This window comes from Tachypleus tridentatus, chromosome 6 (genome assembly GCF_004210375.1).
Source record: "Tachypleus tridentatus isolate NWPU-2018 chromosome 6, ASM421037v1, whole genome shotgun sequence".
NCBI lineage: Eukaryota > Metazoa > Arthropoda > Merostomata > Xiphosura > Limulidae > Tachypleus > Tachypleus tridentatus.
The window spans coordinates 97,139,959-97,158,884 of NC_134830.1; the positions used below are offsets into that span (position 1 = coordinate 97,139,959).

The following is an 18,926-nucleotide window of genomic DNA, read 5'->3' on the forward strand; positions in this document are numbered from 1 at the left end:
CGTCTTACCCACCTAGCATGTGCACGGGCCTGTTGGAAAGCAACCCGGTTTGAAAGTGTGGGATATCTACAAAAAGTATCCCAGGCCCGCTTTTGAGCCTTCCGTGCTAAGTGGCAAGCAGGATTCCACCACGGACGAGGATATCGTGGAAAACGTGTCGAGGTTTTAGGAATACACTGAGCAGCTGCATGTGTAATACAGTTAGTTACCGCTGCTACACAGTCGTCTATTGATGGCTGATTTACGATGGCAGGATCAAGTTCTGCGAGAGCAGTGAAAGTGGACCAGTCTGCCTGATCCAGCTTCCACCGGGCACGTGGGTAGGGTGGCATCGACCACGCCAGTCTCTCTCAAAAGGATCGGAAAATGATCACTGCCTAGTGGATTACTGTCAACCCTCCATGAAAAATGGGAGAATAATGAAGGGGAGCAAACTGAGAGATCAATAGCGGTAAAGGACTGACTAGGTGCATGAAAGTAAGTGGAAGAACCAGTATTGAAAAGAGAAAGATTGTGATCAGAGAGCATCCGCTCTACAGATTGGCCCTCCCATCAATAATAGCACTTCCCAGAGGGATGATGTCCATTAAAATCCCTAGGATTAGAAATGGAGATGGCAATTGTTCAACGAGAGCATCAAGATCTGATTGATCATATGTCTTTCCAGGGGACAGGTACAGAGAACAAACAGTGATGGTATGACCCAAGGAAACACGGATGGCTACAGCCTCCAAGGGTGTGTTGAGTGACAAAGACAGGGTGGGCACGTGTTGATCAACCAACAGTGCCACCTCTCCATGTACTCGACCATCACACAACCTGTCATTTCTGTACAGAGAAAACTGCCGAATGGAGACAGTATCAGCAGTTTTGAAAAATGTTTCTTGTAAAGAAAGACAAACAGGATGGTAGGAAGCAATCAGCGTTTTGATATCATCCAGATTAGAACGTAAACCTCGACAGTTCCATTGTATCAAGGTGGCCATTTTCAAGAACGGGTAGGCGAAGTGGCTGGAGAACCCTTCGGTTTACGACCACATCTATTTTCTTTACTGTCTTTAGTCGGAGGAGGTCTATCAACTTCCATGGATCCTGCTCTGTGTCGGGTGGGCAGGTTTTTGTTATTGGAAGGGGAATCCAGTGACTGAGGACGCGAACGAATAATTGTTTTGTCTCTTGTGGTGGGAGAAAAAGATGTATCAGAAGAAATGCCTGTATTTGAAACTGAAGGACGTGGATCTTGAGGTTTGTTGGAAGGTATGGGAGGAACAGAGATGGGTGTGGAAGTCTATTCATTAACCTTTTTAACCACGGAAGTCAAAAGGCTTTTCATTTGTTTTGAAAACGATTCTCTTGGAAGCACAGAGAGATCTGTCTGCACTTACACTGTAGTTGTGGAATGAAGTGCAGCAGCATATGTCCGAGATGGAGTTGTGGACAGCAATTTCCGAGCCTCAGGATAACTAATGTTATGTGTCGTTTTCAAACGCTGCACCTCTTTTTCCTCCAACCATTTTGGGCAAGAATGAAAGTAAGAGGGGTGAGAACCATTGCAGTTTACGCAATGTGGGTTCATGTCACAGTCATAGGCATCGTGGTCCTTGCCTCCACAACGAGCACATGTCATGGAACCACGACAGGATGTCTTTGAGTGGCCGAATCTCTGACATTGGAAACATCGAAGAGGGTTTGGTATGTATGGCCGAACCCTGCAAATGAGATAACCTGCCTTGATGGTGGCAGGTGCACGTGGTGAAGTAAATGTTAAAACGAGGGTATTTGTTGGCAGTGTAATTCCATCTTTGCAGTGGAGATGCCTCACTGCAGAAACTCCTTTAGTGGAGAGACCAGCGAGAATCTCTGACTCGGGAACGTTCTTCAAATCCCTTTCAACAATAACTCCTCGTGAAGAATTCAAGGTAGCATGGGGTGTAACCTCAATAGGTATATCCCCAATTGCCTTTGAATTCAAGAGGAGTTCACTGTGTTGGGATGTGGATGTTTCAACCAATATGTCACCAGATCAAGTTTCTTTACTGATTTTGGAGAGCCAGCAAGTCCCTCTAGTCCCTTTTGAATGAAAAAGGGGACATTTGCCCTAAAGGTTTTTCGAAAGAGAATGTAATATAAGAAAATGAGGTGCGTGTGTTACTGATGTTGAAGATTGCTGTTCTGAGTATTCAAGACGTGGTCGCTACCCATTGACTGTTTTTTTACAATTTTATTTAAATTTTTTAGAGGATCCATAGGAAAAAGAAAAAATTTCGGTACCCAGTGACCCCACCCACCATGGAGCCCTACAAGGGGACGCACTACAAAGTCACGCAAGGACAATGCAGCAACGCCAGGGTTTCGTGAGCACTATACCCAAACACCAGCATCAGGCACAATGTCCACAACACCCGCTGAGAACTTCCAACACTGGTACTTGGTTGACTCTAGCCCAAGTGGACCAGCCGATTGACCCAAGGGGGGCCACCCAAAGGCCGCCCGTCTACAGGATTTCAAGGCCAAAATGGTGTGTTAGGGTTGGACCCCTCAACCACCAGGATCCTCTCCTCCCCTTCACGGGTCGCCACGCACGGCAAACCTATAGTTTAATAGTATGTACCTTAATTCTCCATTTAATACTAGAAATAGTGATAGTTGCTTTCAATGCAAGTCAATATAAATACTAGCCTGAGCCACTTAAGGAAATTCCAATCAGATAAATCTACTGTTCAGGGTTACTCTGAGTGTATTCACAACTAAAATTTCAAAATTTAATAAAGAAGTATAATTCTGTTTTTGTTTCAACAATTATTTTAAAACAATGTAAAACTGATATTTTAATATTACATTATCCTTATTTAGTATTTATTTTATGAACAATAAAAAAAAATGTTCAAAGTTGTCATTTCTGTTGTATCTTTAAGTGTCTGAAATGTAAACATCACACTTCTAGAATGAAAACAAAACTTTTACTAGCTCCTAAGTTCATATTTATTTCTATCAATAAAATTTCAAAATTTTGTTTAATTTGACATTTATGTTTCTATGCTTCCATTTTCCTAACTATGAATTTACTAATTTAATTCACGTTTATATCACTGCCCATGGAGGCTTTGAGAAATTTGGTTGTTGGCTTTGAAAAGACTTATTAGTCCGATGTTAAAGTCATCAAAATAGAAGAGATTGTAATTTATAATGCTCTGTGGTCAATGATACAAAAATATCATGCAGAAATTAGTCATACTTTTGAAAAATGTGAAAGATGTTGTCAACTGAAAGGAAGCAATCTTCAAGAGAAGTTAATACATTTCTTAAATTCCTGATCTTTTTTCTGTTAAAGTACATTTGTTTGAAAGCTACAAAAATATTCTTCTAAAAAGTAAACATCAGGTAAGTATATTTAGATTTAATTATGCCATCAGTGTATGCTATCATGCATTATATACTTTTTAAAAGTATTTATTGTATCTATTACATTAAAACAACTTATACACATACTAGAACTTCTTATTTATTGAAAACAAATTACAGCTATTACATATAAATTGATCTTTACAGCAAAACTGTTGGGAAAACAGAGTTCTTACAAAAATAATGGTAAAGTTAATTAATTTTCACTGATAATTATTGTCAGTATTGTTGCATTTTTTTATATTTATAGGAAGCTGATAGATTCAGGCACAAAACTCTCAATATAAAATGAATTAGTGAATATCAAAGAAGATAAAATAAACTAGATATAAAAGATGGGAAATTCTAATAATCAATAAAAAATAAACAGGGAATCATTTTGATTTTTCAAAACAATTCCTAACAAACAAATTTGGGGAATTAACTAATGCAACTTTGAGTTTTTTCATACAGAAACTATACTAGTTAAAGACTGCAGAAAGTTTAATGCAATGAGCTTAGATTCTTTTATTGTGAGAACACACAAGATTAATCAGGTGCATTTAACACCTGCAGTTCTTAAATCATTGTGTTAAAAAACTTTGTTAATTAAGAATGTTAAGAGAAAGTAACTTGTGTAATACAGAGCTACAAGAAATAAAGACTGTCATCTTTGTCACTAATCCTCACTGTTTTGATGATGCTAACTTAGAAATAGAAAACAAAGGTAAATGTTAACATATAATAAAGTATGCAAAAATTTCAAGACAGTTTATAAAACAGCTACATTTTCCACAAAAATCTCTACAGCATACAAAACACATGCTTACAATAAAGTTAAAAGACAAATAACACAACTTTTGAGATAAATTAAAAAAATATCTGCAGAAGAAAGATTAAGAAACTTTTATAAAATGCTTAAGATGATTTCAAGAAGTTTACTAATTACCATTTATTAAATTATGAGGAAGGTTTCTAAGAGTTTTGCTTTACATAACATTTGTAACTAACACACCTTTCAGCAGGTTATTTGATACAAAATGCTGAAAACTTGATAATTAATCAGGTTATAATTTAACAGTGCATATTTAAAGGCAGGTGTGAAGATCCCTTTAAGATAAAGGTTTAAGACAAATCAATATTTTCAAGTATCAATAATGTGATGATGTACTACTTACCCACTTGGTGGAATTAAACACACAGCAGCCATCAGTTTGACAGCATCCACCATTATATTAGGCTGAGAGAAATTAATTGAACGAGCTAATATGGTGAGGGCATCTTTGTGTGTGAAAACCTGCTTCAAACCAGCCTACAAGAAAATGAGATAGTATAGAATAAATAACAAATTTAAGCTGGTAATTTCAAATCATTTAAAAATTCTGGACAAATTCACACTGAAGATTGTATGTTTACTTTTCAGTGTAGTCAATTGTATACAAATATTCTTATGCATATATCATTTTAAAAATATGTAACATTACTACATAAGCAGATATGACAGAAATTTTCATGTTTATATGACAAATTTTAGGAATTTGACCAAAGTTCTTGGTTTGCATTGAGCACAAAATATACATGGTGTCCGAATTTACATAATATGTCCAATTTCCAATAGTCCATAGTTGTAAAAAGTAAATGGTTCACATTAAATTGTAAATATCATGAAAAGGAAAAATCACATTTTTCTAGATTTTCCTTACACTTATAGGAAGCTTCTCACAAATATCAACATCTACAGTTACTAGACTTACTATTAACCTTTTCTTGCTTAAAAGAGTCATTCAGGCTTAAACTGAAAAGCAAAAACTCAAATATTTTCTCCTTGATGCAATTCTTTTTAATTGCTTACACAGTTACCATTCTTAGAAATTGGAAATGCAGCTAAACATTTTGGTGCTTAATCAACAAAAAAATTAATTTTTTTTTATTTTTAAAATTAAATTAGACCTACTTTTTGAACAGTTAATAAAAAAACTATTAGGGTGTCTGAGGCATGGTTAGGCTGTGTATTTCTTTAAAAGATCTGCAAATAAAGCTAGCCAGTAAAGCTAGTAAACGTAATGTTTTGGCTAGATTAATAACAATTTTTCAGACAGTCCAATATTACGTTAATTATTAGCTTCAAACATGATTGACATATTACTGTAAGTAATGATATGAGAAAAGATCTAACTTACTGTGTTGTTCATTATTGCCTTGAGACACTTGATACACTCATGCTGAATTTTTTCATATCTGTTTTCTCTATATTTACAAAAAGAAAAAAATTGACAAACAAACAGTAATAATCAGGATATATTAGACAAAAATTAAAATAGTTTGTAAAATGGTTATCTTGGTTCACTGGGAACTTGATTTTATAACTGGAAGATAGTAAATACTTTGTTTTCAAAATACTTCATTAATTTAATATTTGCATGAGAAACATTTAAAATTGCAGTGAACTATTACAGTGATTTATTCTCATTGATTTAAGTTTTGCATTACTACACTTTTACTTTTAGATGCATATCTTTAATTGAGAAAATTCAATGCATAAAGAAAAATAAAAATAGAAAAAAAATCATTGTCATTGAGTGGTTTTAAAATGTTTCTGCTTGACAATTAATGACACAAAGTTCATAATTTAACTTCATATATTATTTGCCAACTTGTTTTCACTCAATTTTTAAAAGCCAACAGCATACTCACCTGCCATAACATGCATTCAGAATTTGTAACAGTTTATCCAAGCCATTGTTTCCAAACTCCACCACCCAACTGAAAAGTTAAAACAAAAACAAACCAAAATTGTGAAGTTTTACTTACATTTGTCTTCATAATTATACTTCATACATAGAATAACAGTTATTAACCATCAAGACATATTACTGACATGACAAATAACAGCTCTAGGATACCAGCAAATATTCCTAAACAAAAATAAACAGCATTTTATGAAAGCCATAGTTACAGTGCATTATTTAGTTCAGTTATTTAATAAAAAAAAGATTTTTGGAAAAAATCTGTACATTATAGAATCACCTAATTTTTGATGTTATTTGTGTACAATTAGAATGAAATTTATATTCATTTATCTAAATGTCTTAGTAATCATGAGATCTATGATTGTTTATTCAAAGAAAGAAAAACTGTACATTAAAACTTAGAGTGGGAATTACAAGTTTTAACTCTAAAATGACAAAATTTTAAAATTCCAATAAGTTATACATGCAATATAAAATTTACCATAGATGTAATTTCCAGAGATTTTAGCATAAAAGTTTAGTTTTGTAGCTATTCCCATTAATTATATCCTTCAATGTGCATTCTTCCAATATCAATATGAAAGTGACAAAGGACTTAATAAATATAAAATAATTAGAAAATTCTGCTGAAGTTATTCCAATTATAACATTCAAGAAAAGTATTTTTACTTGGCATAAACAAGTATGTTTCCAATCAGTTTGTTACACCATACTATCACTACTAATTTGTAATGACTTTAAATTATTTAAGTTAATACATGTTGGCTTACTTTTGATCAGCAGTTCTTAATAAGAAAGCATACAAATTTTAAATGTGTAGAAATAGAAAATTATGACTACTTTATTATTATTAGATTTCTAAAGTTGTACCTTAATAATAGTTTCTTTATTCAACAGAGTATTACCTGATAGGGTTATTAGTCAGGGCTATTCTCAATGATTCAATGCCACGGAGAAGTTTGTCTAAACTCATCTCAGGGTTACTCAGAAACCTCACATAATTTTCTGGACTATCAAACTGGCTTCTATTGCTACCTTTCTGTTAAAAAATTGTTTACAGAATACATTTCTTAAACATTTTTTTATACGAATTTGGTATGAATTTAAATCAACTTGTTTTTCATAGTTTTTATAGTTTTGTATACTTCACAACTGAATACCATTTAAGAGACAACTTTAATGACAAAAAATACATAAAGTGGTTTTACAGTTTAGAACAGCACTTAAAAATATGCATTCTTATGTAACTCAAATATAAGTTGTATAGTGAGAAAGGATAAGTTGTTCATTTTACAAAAATGTTTTAAAGGGAAGGTAACTTGCATTACTGTATCACTTTGCAATTTTTCCAAAATTCACACACTTAACATCACAGTCACCTAAAATAATCCTTCATTATGTTCTATGAATCATAAAACAATTTAATGGTTTTTCCAATCATGATTTGGATGCTTAAATGTGAAAGAATGGAAAAGATCATGTACAAGAAAGACACCAAAAATATTTATAATGGTTAAAAAAACCTTTGGAGTAAGAGAAAAAAAAAAGAGTAACTAAATAAAGTACATGCACACGTGAATCTATGATATTACAGTATTAAAAGTCCTAAAAATGATACAAAGGTTCCATTTTTATAATATTTCACTTACAGGAGGATTTCCCTTTAGATGCATGGAAAGCATTTCTTTTTTTAACATCATTGGTCGACTACGAAGAGGTTCTTTCTTCTCTTCTGAAAGGTTCATGTCATCCTTTGAAGAAAATGCCAGACAAGTTTAAGATAGTAGCTATACAAACAGGTGATTAACATAAATGTAACATTGAATTAATAGAGCAGAAATTAACTTGTATTACTTCTAATCTTGAAAACAACAAACTTACCATTCTAAAACTTCCATACACCATATATGCATTATGCCAAACCTTTCCAATAATATCTACTACTATAACAAATATTCATACATTTATTCAGTAATTCATGCTGCTGAAGACAAACTTTCTGATTTAAAATTTTTTTTATTGCATTATGAAAATAAGTGTGTGTTTTCTTAAAGCAAAGCCACATCAGGCAATCTGCTGTGTTTGATTCCTCTTGGTGAACACTGCAAATAGTTTGGTTTGGTATAAGAAAATGCACAACTTACTGCTGTCCCACTAGGGGACTGGAAATAAATAACAGTGAAGTTCAGTGGTATGTTAGATTACTCAATATAAAAATAATCAAGTCCACTGGCTTCCAAATGCTTTATTTTATATTTGTATACCTAAACAATTAAAATTTTTACTTTCTGAAGTGAACCTGAAGATTTATATAAATTTATAGTCTCTTATAACAAAGTAAATGAATGAATAATAAATCTTACCGGTTTATCAACAGAAACTTTTGATGGCAAAAAAAAAAATGAAGAAAACACTTATATGAATGTGCTTGTATTTATAAGGAATTAAATGTGTAAATATAAATCTTAAAAAAAATACCTAAGCAAACACAAAATAAACCTCAAATGTGTTCACCAATAAGTGTAGAAAAGTGGGAAAACTGGAAAAAGAGATTGTAAAGAGAAATTTCAACTTTTCAAATTGTATGTTGTGGTTTATATTACAATATGGGTATTATAGTGCACTAATGCCACACCAAAAGATTATACATTTGTATAGTTATATTAAAACATAATTTGTGTATATGTATGACATGTATAATTTTTGATCTGACATTCAAACAGTACTAGATATTGATATTTTATTATATTACTCAAAGCTAAAAAATGTTAACATTCAAGAAATTCATTCATCCTGATACAACAATTAAATGTTCTTTTGTTTAGTGTTTTCTAACCAGCAATACTTAATATTAAAATAATATAATTAATATAACAAACAGATATTTTTGCATTACAATCTCAAGCACAATAATTTTGGATTTTTGTAAGTAGCATTGTCTTTTTCATTATAATTTAAAACAAAATAAAAAGATTGAAATGATAAATTTTGTATGTGGTTATGTTAATTTCTTTCTCAATTATAAATGTAGAATATTTATTGAATAATACAATAAAATTATAATAATTTACAAAATGTTTAAGCTGTATCTTATCACAATGTCACAAATATGTTTAAATATGTCACAGAAACCATTTCTTCAATGTGACTGTACATGCAAAGTGAATATTTCATTATTATTTGTGCATAACAAAATTAACTGTGTCAACACTGTTATAAAGTAGTGTGACAAACTTACAAGGTTCAAGGAAGTGTTATGTTATTGAAAGTCATGATTTACTAATTATCATCAAAATAGTTTTTGTAATTACCACTCACTGAAATTACACCTCTATTATTCATTCAACCATGTTTCAAAAAAAAATTAACAAATGCATCAGTTTTGGCCAAAAATAGCCATTCTCTATCTTAATTTAGAAGAAACCTTACTGATTTTTTCTTTTCAGAAAGTAAAATGTAAACAATAAAAGGCATAAGGTTTATCAGATATTACAGGTTTCTCTACATGTACAACTATCTCAAATACAAATTCATGTAATTAATGTTCAACAAAACAGATGATATAAATAAACTGCTTGAATAAATCCAAAGTATATCTTCAGTTAGTTATCACCAAACACTTTTTTCAAAACAATTTTGCCAAGTAAGTAACACGGGTTTATCTTTTGTGAATGAAAATTACAATATTCATTAGAAGTCCCACTAGTAGACATAGGTGATTAACATACTTACAAGCAAAAGTGTCCAGATATTAATGTATAATCATCCCACTTTGAGTCTATGTACACAGCCCACATTGTTAGTTCCAGTTTTCATTGAAGTAGTGTTTTTTGTGTAAAGATGGCAACAACTTGATTAGTGTCACATAAAATAAACTGTTAATAGAAATTGATTAAACTGCTTAATGCCAAAAAAATAACCAACTAACAGACCAATCCAAATAATCAAAATATTGCCATTATAATTTCTTATTATTTTTTAATATTTCAAAGTTGTTAAGCTCAATTAGTGTCATAAGTCATAAAAACAATCAAACAAATGAAATTGGCATTCAAGATTACTAATATTTTTGGTCATTCTACTTATTCAACCCTTGTGTAAATAACCAGTCAGTTGAATATAATAGATTAATAAATCATATCAAATTCCAATAAATCTCCAGCTTTACTTTCAGGTAACTAGCATCATTTGGCAATAACATGCAAAGAATGTAATGAATTTTACCTGTTAGAAGGTATTTGTTTAAAAATATAAACCCATTATTTCCCACACAAGATTGGAATGAAAGACTATTTGGCTTGTAATATATATATAAAAATCACTCATCATAGCAGCTTTATTTTTATTTCGTTATTATTAGAAACATGATGTTGACTGCAGTACAAAACTCCTATTAAAATAATAATCTTTGAAACATTTGTGATTGAATTTTATGCTTATAATTAAACTTCTTTCTTTGAAAGATTCATAGTACAAATGATCAGTTTTGCAGATAAAACAGATACTTTTGAATAAAGAAAAACAATGGAGGTGTTAAACAAGAAGTTATTTGTGGAATCAGAACAGTTTCTAAATTTATCGACTGGGAAGCATGTTGTACGAAAATTAGAACTAGATGAAGGGAGCTATACTGTTAAAACATAAATGTAAAATTTCCTGAAGTTTTAACATCTGATACAAAAAAAGCAAAGCAATATATTTTATAATGTGGGAAATATCTTAAGTTAAAAAAAAAGAGAAAGGTTTAATTTGTACAGCTAATAAATTAATATTGATAAAAGAATAAGTTAAAAATTGTTTTTTTTTTCAAACTTCTGGCCCAAAAAATTAGATTTTGTATGGTATTTGAATTGGTAAAATGTTTTCCAGAAAAAGTTGTTTATCTGGTGGATTTTGTTTGTTTTTTGTATGTTTTGGAATTTCACACAAAGCTACTCGAGGGCTATCTGTGCTAGCCATCTCTAATTTAGCAGTGTAAGACTAGAGGGAAGGCAGCTGGTCATCACCACCCACCGCCAACTCTTGGGCTACTCTTGTACCAACGAATAGTGGGATTGACCGTCACATTATAACGCCCCCACGGCTGGGAGGGCAAGCATGTTTAGCTCGACGAGGGTGCGAACCTGCGACCCTCGGATTACGAGTCGCACGCCTTACGCGCTCGGCCATGCCAGGCCTTATCTGGTGGAGGTGACAACCTTAGGTTTCAGGACTGAAGTGGAGCCAGTTTGTGTAGTTATCATGGTTGTTTGTATGAAAACTAAGATAGTTATTGTCATGTTGTTGATGCGAGTTTTTTTTCTTAATGGCAGGGAGCCTACAGCCACTTTCTAATAGCCTTTATAAGTATAAAGCTCCTTTCTTACATGTAGTGCACCATGAAGGTTATAATTTTGTACGTGTTTTTTTTACTGTTATAGAGGGAGTTCAATAGTAAAATAGAAGTATATATTACAAGAGTGAAATTCATACTTTGTTGATACTTTATGAAATTATAAAAGCTTAAAAACAGTTCATGGTTGTGTTTTCAGATATCAAAGATACCATCAGTGCACCTAAAATAAAATGAAGGAGTAAGACATAACTGCACCATCTAATGTAAAGAATTCTAAATGCATTGTTAAATATAGACACCTTGACAAATGTATCACACCATACTATCAATGCATGAGGATAAAGTACAAAAAAGTATTTAGCAGCTATGGTGTTTTAGGAGAATGGATACTGAAACTCTTAAGAAATGATGATTTAACATATCATACCTACATGGTTTACTACACTTACCAACATCTTTTCAAATTCATTATTTATCTCTTCGTCTGTTAATGTGACCAACATGTGCTCAGCAGCATCCAAATGATCACTAAAATCTTCAGACTGGGGTCGAGGAGTAACAGATTGAGGATATTTTCCCCTTTCTTTTTTTGACTTTCCCAAACCTCCAAACATATCTCTCTAGGATGACAGAGCAAGTATGTATTAGTGAAGTGAACACTTAAACTGTTTAGAAGTTACCTTCAAGAGCTTCTGAAGATGAAAATATTTGTTTCAGAAAAAATAGCATAAATAAATAATCAAACAGTTTATTTTTGTAGTTACATTTTCATTACAGTTATGATGTAATAATCTATTTATAATTACGTAGCACTGATTTGCTGAAACAAGTCCATAACAATTACTAAAAACATATAAATTTGGAACGTAACCTTCGTACATTTCCCAAATCTAAACAAATAAGAAAAGTTTAGCTTATATTTTAAAGATTTTCCTGTTCTTAAATTTTAGAGTGACATTTAATAAGGAAAAATTAATAATAATAATAAGGAAAGTGCAAAACAAGTTAAAAATATAATGCATCTGGCCAAAAGCTTCAACCTCTTCATATACTGTACCTGAAAAATATTTAGTAAAACAAAGAAGTTTTTACTTGAGAATTCAAGAGAGCATAGTTATACATACTAATTTTAGGAATTGTAAATGTATAAAGTTATTCTTTTTACAGTTCTAAATACACCAAAATATCATTAAAAGTTTAGAAAAATTTCTTCATGAATTTCACACAAAGCTACGAGAGTTATCTGCACTAATGGTCTAATTTGAAGTGAAAGTGAATTACACATTATTTCTTTTAAAATGTTAAATGTTTTATAACACGTTTTTACTATTTTAATTGAAAAGTACAAAGAAATTATAAAACTTTTTATAATTTTGATGCATCAGATATGGCAAGAAATAACCATATTTTATCTTAATTTAGAAGAAATATCAACAAATATGATGAATAATACAGTAAAGTAGAACAAAATTGTCATTAAAGGGCATCTATCTAAATTGAAATACACTCACAAAATTTCCCCCCTTCTTGTCTCTTTCACGATTTGCCATGTTGAGTTTTTAGCAAAAGCAATACCTTAAGTACCAAATCATCTTCTAAAAGTCAGGAACAACTACAAATAAAGATCAATAATAATGCATGTATTCTGGCATTTGCATTCACAGATTTAACAACACAGACAAGGAAAAAGTATTGGTGATGCTCGTTTTTTATTCAAAATCAAAATACTTTCACATAAATTATATATTCACGTACTTAATTATATAAATTATTTCTAAAAACACTGATAGTTGTATGAAATTAAAGAGAAATACTACTGAGCAGTTTATGTACATCACTAAACTTATCAAATTGTGTGAATAAAAACTGTTAAGGTGCAAACTAGATTAAGTTGAAAAGTCACGATAAGGGTTAGGATTAATTCACACAATAAAATTCAATAATTGTTCCAAGCGTTATATTCATGAATAACAGAGATAAAGTAAAAAAAACATAGCAGTAATTAAGTTACTTATATGCACATAACATAAGCATAACAAAAGACCATTCAATCCAACAAGGCAATCTGTGAGTGAACTCAGAAATTTCAAATTATTCATACATTTATAAATCATTTAAGCATCCACAAATATAAAAATTCTGAAAGTGTGGGTAATATATACACAACTGAATATTTCAAAAATGTGATTTTTCTAAAACTCGAGTATTAACGTATAGCTGCATCACAGTTTTCACCCACAGACATTAGTAAAGCAATATAGAAATGTTAAAATTCAAAACAGTTTCTACTTAAAATGCCATCTTTGAAAATACAACAATTTACAAAATTGAATAACAAGTGTTGCTTTTAATAATGAGGTGATTATAGTATAAAAACTTTTACATAAAAGGAGGGCTCACTGCATTTTCTCTTCTCTACTGCTTGTAGATATTTAGGTTTCTATTATGTGTATCAAAAGATAATATTGGAAAACAAAGAAAATATATTTAGTTAAAACTTTTTTTTATAATTAATTTCATGACCAAAGCTGAGTGTAGTAGAAACAGATAAACAATTTAAAAACCCCAATAGAAATATGAAAAACTGGATATAATGTTATTTAAATCGTTGACAATATAGCTGTTTATAAATTGGCAAACAAAAGTTGCATTTAGATTAAAAACAAATTAAGAGATTTAGAAAGCCTTTACAGAAGGGCTTAAGTGTAACAAAGTCAATGCTTTAATGAATCTTTCAACTCCTAAGAGTGCAAATTGGAAAACTTTATAAGGAAAATGGGAAAGGGTTACTTTTGAGTTCAAGTAACGTGATGGCATTAAAACACCTGATAAAACATTACATGCATACTTCATATGTTAGTGTACATTTGTCCTTTAAGTATCAGTGTGCCCAAAAGTGACCACAAATAAAAAGTGGCAATTATGGCATAATGTAAAGAGTGCCCATAAAGTATGGAGACCTAATTTTTTTTTCCCTATAGGTACAAATCTAAAAAGGTAAAAGTGGCATTGAAGAAACAAGAAAAAGCAGAGTTGATACTGTTTTGTTTATGAGAAGAAAAGTCTTAATGAAGGATAACGGATCACTTTAACAAAACTCATCAAGATCTCCAGAACTCAGCACTATGAATTTATTTTTCTGGACTTACATAAAATATGAAGTTTATAATAAGAAAATGAGGAATACAGAGCATATTACTGAATGCATACATAGAGTTTGTTGTATTGGATGATAATGTTGCTTTTTTGATACATATTCATGTAAACTGTTGGAAACACCTTCAAAAATGTATTGCCACACCAGGAGGATACACTGAACAATTATAGTCCCAATCCACTTTTTTGTTTAATTGCTCTATCTCTAGACATTATAGATACCCTGTGTGTGCGTGTGCATATATATACACACACATACACATATATGCTCATACAATTCTAATGTGTGAAGGATTTATAGTTCATTATAATTGCACAAGCTAAACTGCACAATACTAACATTTATACAAAAGTATATATGGTATGTGTCACTTTAAATTGTGTGGCCATTGCACCCACCATTACTGAAGTTGTTCCATCTATCAGATATAATCAAAACAACATATGCAAAACTAGAAAACATGTTAAAGATTCAGTAAGAGGTTAGAATCTCGATAATAAGAACCCTCAAACATTCTAGAGCCCACACATCATCTATAGCCAGTTATGGATATGATACTTACCCCGTGAAAAATATAACAAATCCGATATCATCAACCACCTTCAATTTCTAATACATTGATATATACCCACAATTGATTTCTATTAAAGAACATCATCCAGCCTCCACTTTTGCTTAATTATGAGATACTAATACATAACAAATTAGGAAATATATACCCCTCTTGCATCATTGAAACAGTTAGTGATACAGGTTTCTACCTTCTTTTGTCTATTAAAACTGCATATATAAAGAAGTAACCAATATAACTCTGGAAATTAGTTTTATTTATACATATTATAATTCTAGTTATATAATAACTGATGTTATAAACTTGCTGGAACCCCTACTTCCTCCAGTCTAACAGTTGTACAGTCTAACATTCAACAGATCTGTGTAAACTGGCAGGTTTGCTTTGGATACAATTTCACTTTAAAATATCATTTATAGTTTTCTATAAGTGGGGTGATCTCACTCTGCCTTCTTACAACTTTGCTGGTGCAATCATGTATTTGTTGGTATGTAATTATATAATAAACACATGCATGCACACACATACACACATTACAAAAACTATTCTGCACAAAAAGTCCCAAAAGTATTGATTTTATGCAATCAAACCATTTATATTAAAATTTGCCAAAAAAAAAGGCTTAGTACCTGAATATTCCTAAGTTCTATTCATCTGAAAAACCTATATACAGAAATGATGACAGAGGTCTGTAAAAGGACAGTTTTGTCTACAAGTAATGACCAAAATACAACTGTTAACTATGAAGTTGTTTTACTTGTTAATGAAACTGCCTGAGGGTATACTGAAAAAAACACTTCTATCATCACATCCTTAGTGTTAATGTTTTTAGAATTGTATGCAAGTCTACGTGAACAATTTTGCTTAAGTTGAAGAATTTTTACAACTATATTTTTTGTATGTAAGTGCCACCTTTAAACAACTTCAGCCTTCAGTAGATTTATAATAATGAAATTTGATAAACATTAAAATTGTTATTTACAGATGTTGTGGCTGTTTTGTAAAAAATAAAAATGCAAAAGTGTCAAGATTATCTGTTAAAGTGTTGAAACCTATTACGAAAAAAGTAACCACTGAACAAATCAACAGTAATCTTGTGCATATACCATGTATCAGCAAATCTCATTGTAACTTATTTTGACTACTAACATATACTAACTATGCATTTCCAAAGTGAAGTTATAGCACTCACCAAATCAATGACGGCCGAGTCCATTCAAGGGTAAATTATATTGGTTCTTAGTCCATATCAATCAGCAAAGTGACAATGCAGCAGTTACTCAACACATATTGTAAAATTACGCTGAAAGTAACTGTGATTAAATACATTCATAGAAAATTTTTGTGGTGAATAATGGATTTATGAATCCATTGGTTTTCATCACAAGTTGTATGTGATAACCAAGTACTATTCTTTTTTAGCAAGAAAGGTATAAGTGGCATATATTTATTTAATTTTTCTTTGTTATTTGTGGTTTATTCCACCTCAAATACTAGATGTTACATTATGCAAGATATAACAGCTAAGCAGCCATTAACTTTTGAATGAAATTAATTCAACTAAAATGTGACAAGTTAAGGTTTGATTGATTGAATAATAGAGCAAGCAAAAATGGCAATGAATATACTGCAAAAATAAATAAACAACTGGCATCTATCCATATTTTAAAATAAGCAATTATGAATGGATATTTGGATAGAAATGTAAAATATTATGAACACATTTTATGTTTTAAATAAGTTTTAACACCCACATCTATATTCTCTTCTGTCGTTGCCATCATATACCAACTAAATCACATTAATAATACTGATATTGGAATTAAGGTTCAATTACAAAGTTCACTGAAGGACCATTTTTATAAAAAATTACTGTTGATGAAGAAGTAACGAAGTTAAACAAATGTATGCATTAAAAATATAAGTATATCAGTTCTACATCATGACATTAGATCTGGGTTTCAGGTTGTCTGTTATTCCTATAACCTGTAGGTTTGAAGCATACCTATGGATATGAAGTCTCAATAGATCATTTAACTTCAGAATCTTAATACACAGATTTTAGAATAATTTCTATTTTACATCCAATTACTTGTACGAAATATCCATAACTTAGGAAATGTACTGGACATCTTCCTCTTCTTATTAAATAAATACTATTTTACATTTTCTTAGCGACTTTTAATATTTTATGCTTTAGTTAGAATTAAGAGAGATTTTAACTTTAAAATTACAGAGCAATCAACGCCAATACATAATATTATTACTATTAATAATTATTAATAAAGTACTAAGCATTATATTATTTACGGAATTGACAAGTATGAGTAATTTGAATTGATATAAAAATATGAGAGCCAAAACTTAACTTACTTATCACTTACTTGATAAGCACAATATGAAATTCCCAAAACTTTACGGTGGTCCACTCTAGGAAAGTGGCTAGTGATATTTGAGTACTTGTACAATTATAATAATACAGTACTTTTGCTTGTTAGGATGTTAAGCCTAATTCCGAGGGTGCGACTACAAGCTATTTATTGTACAATAACCTGATTAAAAAAAACAACAAAAAACCCAGCAAAACAACATATATTAGGATCTAACCTTTTCACCAAATAAAATATTAATTTTATCGTAACAGGCAACAACTATACAGAGCTTTCTAAACTAATTTAAAATTATACTGAATACATACATAACAACTAATTTATAATCGTTTCAAATATTTATGTTACATCCTCAAAACTTTAGTACACAACACTTAGCTTACCGTAAAATATTAATCGCTCCACCCATATCCAATGTACAACTGGCTAAGTGCAAGCACCCTCTATTTATTTTAACTAAAATCAAATATAAACAATAAGTTCACTCAACAGAAATGTATACTGAATGATCATTAATGTAAATTTGTTTTGGCAAACTATAATATGAAATACTCGTACTTATTATCTCTTAGTTTACATATTTCTTCTGAATACCTTTGTTAATGTAATTCTTATCACTTGTATCGTACTTACATTTTTTTTGTACATTTATCAACATTATTATATTTTAGAGACTGTTGATGATATATCATTTTGTTATTTGTGCTTAGGGCAAATTCCCATTGGGCTATCTGCTGTGTCCACCGACAGTGATCGAACCCCGGATTTTAGCGTTGTAAGTTCGTAGCATGTCGCTGTCCTACAGTGGGTCTTAAAGCTTAGGACTTTAGTTATTTCTCAAGGTCAATTATGTTTTATCTACATACCTTTGTTATATTTACAAGCTTGTCAAAGGTCTTTCCGTTCGTAAAAAAATGAAATTACGGCATCTTATCTGTATAAGTTAGTTTTCTCGTGTTTCGAACTAGGTAGGCAAAACAATACGAATAAGGATAAAATAAAATAGATAAAAGTAATAAGAAGAGTACAGAATATTAGTTGTTGAACATTATAACTAGAAAAAAAGAGTAATTAATTTTTTATTTTAAATGTTCTGCTGATCTTTTTAAAATGCTTCCCTCACAGCGGCATAGCGGTATGTCTGCAGACTTACACTGCTGAAAACCGGGTTTCGATACTCGTGTTGGGCAGAGCACAGATAGCCTATTGTGTAGCTTTGTGCTTAATTCAAAACAACTTTTTACTATGTGATACATTTTTCATGTACAGACATTTTACTGTACAAGAATGCTCATAACAGATGTACAAATACATTTAACTCATAACATTAAAATGTAAGAAC

The 18,926-nt window shown here is 30.9% G+C and overlaps 1 protein-coding gene across 5 annotated transcripts in view; it reads right to left on the minus strand.

Moving 5' to 3' along the window:
- The window catches only part of dia (diaphanous related formin 1), a 60,898-nt gene extending 42,802 nt beyond the window's left edge, over positions 1-18,096 (minus strand). The window contains exons 1-8 of one of the 5 annotated variants that reach the window (XM_076506435.1): positions 17,968-18,096; positions 12,978-13,078; positions 11,916-12,086; positions 7,781-7,882; positions 7,037-7,170; positions 6,076-6,144; positions 5,562-5,628; positions 4,560-4,693 (exon numbers count right to left, since the gene is read on the minus strand). In XM_076506435.1, coding sequence (XP_076362550.1) covers positions 4,560-4,693; positions 5,562-5,628; positions 6,076-6,144; positions 7,037-7,170; positions 7,781-7,882; positions 11,916-12,086; positions 12,978-13,016 — 716 coding nt within the window. In that variant the 5' untranslated portion in view covers positions 13,017-13,078; positions 17,968-18,096. Of the gene's footprint in view, positions 1-4,559; positions 4,694-5,561; positions 5,629-6,075; positions 6,145-7,036; positions 7,171-7,780; positions 7,883-9,863; positions 10,002-11,915; positions 12,087-12,977; positions 13,079-16,386; positions 16,511-17,567 lie in introns of those variants that run through there. The other 4 variants (XM_076506436.1, XM_076506437.1, XM_076506438.1 and 1 more) reach the window with 4 other exon arrangements.
- Between the last annotated feature and the right edge of the window lie 830 nt (positions 18,097-18,926).